We start from the raw sequence: 2549 nt of genomic DNA, 5'->3' as shown, positions 1-2549 counted from the left end.
TCACAACAGTTTATATTTGCACACAAACTGTGCAACATTATCGAGAACAACCAACGTATAGTTTTTACACTTTTCTCTTAGAAGTGAAGCTCCATCTGTCATCTGTTCCCAGTAAAAAACCGCGAGATCTGCTATATCCACGGTATCTGGATAGTAGGACAAGGTAATTGTGAAGAACTGAGATTTCCAGACCTGGAGATTGTCGACGACTGACTCCACAAAGGACATTCTGATAACAGCAAAAATAAGCAAGCAGATGAGAGAGTCCACTATAAATCTGCGCGAAAAGATTGAGGGAATCTTGAATTTAAGTGTGTTGTTTTCCTGAGGCAAGGAAAGCTTGTCCACATCAACTAGTTTTATTCCGTTCCACTGGCTGGTATCGAAGCTCTTCATTGTAGGGCTGATGTCCACATTGGAACAAGGTAAAGGGGTTTCTTTGAGCACCTTGATTTTTTCCCTGAACTCCTGCATCTGTTGCAGAAATATAATGGGTTCAGACACGTCTTTGAAGGCCTCCGCGATGTTAAAAGCCATCCGCTGCTCTTGCAGAATTGTGTTGAGTTTATTGATTTCTGGATCGTAGGCCTGCATCACTGCGAGCTTCATGGTCTCAAAGTCAGAGAGAATCTCGTTTCGCTTCTGCTCCAGCGTGTGCTGCAGCTTCTCAAAGAACTCCTTCACTTTGTCAGAATCTTTGGTCAGCATCTGCAGAGCTTTCCTCTTACTGGTTTCTAAAGTATCCAGCCGTGCGAGGGCATCTCCACAACGCCAAGTTTCAAAGCCCTGAAAGAGGGTTTCAAAAGCCCGCTTCTCCTGGGAATAAGCTTCTTCGATAGAACAGAAAACGTGCTTTGTATGGTCACCACGGGTGGCACAAACCCCACAGATGAGCTGCATGTCTGTCTGGCAAAAAATGTTAAGGGGTTGCCCACTGTGCACTTTGCACACGGGCATTTTTGGAGTTACTTTGATTTTGTTATACTTCTCCACGATGCCTTTGAGGGAATAGTTGACTTGCAAGCTGTTTACTCCAGTGACGGGAGTTTCCTTCCTGCAAGTGGGGCACTTGAAAGGGGAGAGCCTCCAAAGCACATTCCGCATGTTTCCCTCAAGAATTCCTTCCAGACACTTCCTGCAGAAATTGTGTGAACAAGGCAGGACCCGAGGATCATCAAACAAGCTACAGCAAATGGGACAGGTTAGGTCTTCCTCTAGGAGCTCCATCGTGTCCTAGGAAAGAGAAGGAAGATGTTAACAGAACTTATAAAATGTATTTCTACAGAGAAACCACAAGAAACCCAGTATCCATCCGAGACATGGCTCAATGAGAAAAGGACCGACTTTTCTCCAGTATCCTTCCCACAAAGCCTCAGCTGGGTTTTTGCAGCCAGTCCTGTGGTATCTGGCCACCAGGTGGCAGGCAGAAGAACGGTTCAGGCAGAACCATTTTTGGACTCAACTAGAAATTTTGGAAAAGGCAGCCTGCCAAACCCAGCAAGGGCCCTGAATGAAAATAACTCTTATGATAATGGCTCAGGACTTACATCTTTCCTTGCTGATGCAATATGCAGCAACTGGATTTTCACAAAAGATACCCAGTGGATATGCCCTGCTAAGAATTGACTACTCTCTACTTGCTCAACTCATCCAAAGTTCAGTTTCAAACCCCATGCACCACCACTCTAAGAAGGTAATACTAAAGGTGACCGAAAAGACCCAGCTTCACCATTTCTTTAGCTACAGAATGTGTGATGTGGCTCTTTGCTCTACCTGCAAAGCCAAAGGTGAGTCACCATTCATTCAAAAAATTAGCTTTTCTCTAGCCCCTGCAATATTCTTAAATAACCACGTGAACATGTTATTTTTGAGCTATTCAGCACAAAGAGCAGCTGCCCATAGCCCTTGATAATACCTCACGAAACAAAACTTCTAACCATTAACGCATCTGAGATCTCTTATTTCCCATTCCATTCTCACAGCATTTCGTCTCAGCAATTTCTTTCTGTGCACAGAATGTACAGAAAGAGGATTTTTCATGTAATCCTTTCTACTGCAAAGTATCAGTGAAGGGACCCAGCACACTGGGCCTCCCAGTGCCTCTAAACCCAAGCCAAGTTCTCAGATGGAGGCACCTTCTAACTTTCATCATGCCCTAAGAAAATGAATAGCTTATGAAAAACAAAATGAGTGACAGTCTAGATTAGTGAAAACTCTCAAATGCTAAGTTTTGAGCTATAATTAGAAAGATGCTTCCCTTGTGTAAATTCCTTCCATATTATAAAATATGCATTTATATATATATATTATATATGTAATAAAATACCTTTGTAAATTAAAATACATATATGACAAAAAAAGAGATGTATCCAAAAAGTACTGCTGTGACAGCAAGGCATACAGATGAGCTCTTTTAATTAGTTTTGCTGTTATGACGAAGGTTTCTGTCCCCTCAACGACATACAAAGTGGAAAAACGTGGGAGCCAAAAGGAGAGCTGCAAGGGAAGGTCCATGGTGTACAGGACAAGAAGAGCAACAAAATCATGCA

At 42.8% G+C, this 2549-nt stretch overlaps 1 protein-coding gene across 1 annotated transcript; it reads right to left on the bottom strand.

Annotated features, from left to right (window-relative positions):
* TRIM13 (tripartite motif containing 13) lies at positions 1-1311 on the bottom strand. The gene has a single exon (XM_009870902.1). The coding sequence runs from the start codon at positions 1225-1227 to the stop codon at positions 1-3; it is 1227 nt and encodes a 408-aa protein (XP_009869204.1). The 5' UTR covers positions 1228-1311.
* Positions 1312-2549: the final 1238 nt, after the last annotated feature.

The sequence above is a fragment of the Apaloderma vittatum genome, unplaced genomic scaffold, assembly GCF_000703405.1.
Source record: "Apaloderma vittatum isolate BGI_N311 unplaced genomic scaffold, ASM70340v1 scaffold21340, whole genome shotgun sequence".
In the NCBI taxonomy this organism is placed as follows: domain Eukaryota; kingdom Metazoa; phylum Chordata; class Aves; order Trogoniformes; family Trogonidae; genus Apaloderma; species Apaloderma vittatum.
The sequence above is the reverse complement of the archived record's forward strand: the minus strand, read 5'-3'. Positions and strand labels throughout refer to the sequence as shown.

Coding starts and splice junctions, on each gene's coding strand:
- TRIM13 (XM_009870902.1), bottom strand. CDS start 1,227: ATGGAGCTCCTAGAGGAAGACCTAACCTGTCCCATTTGCTGTAGCTTG.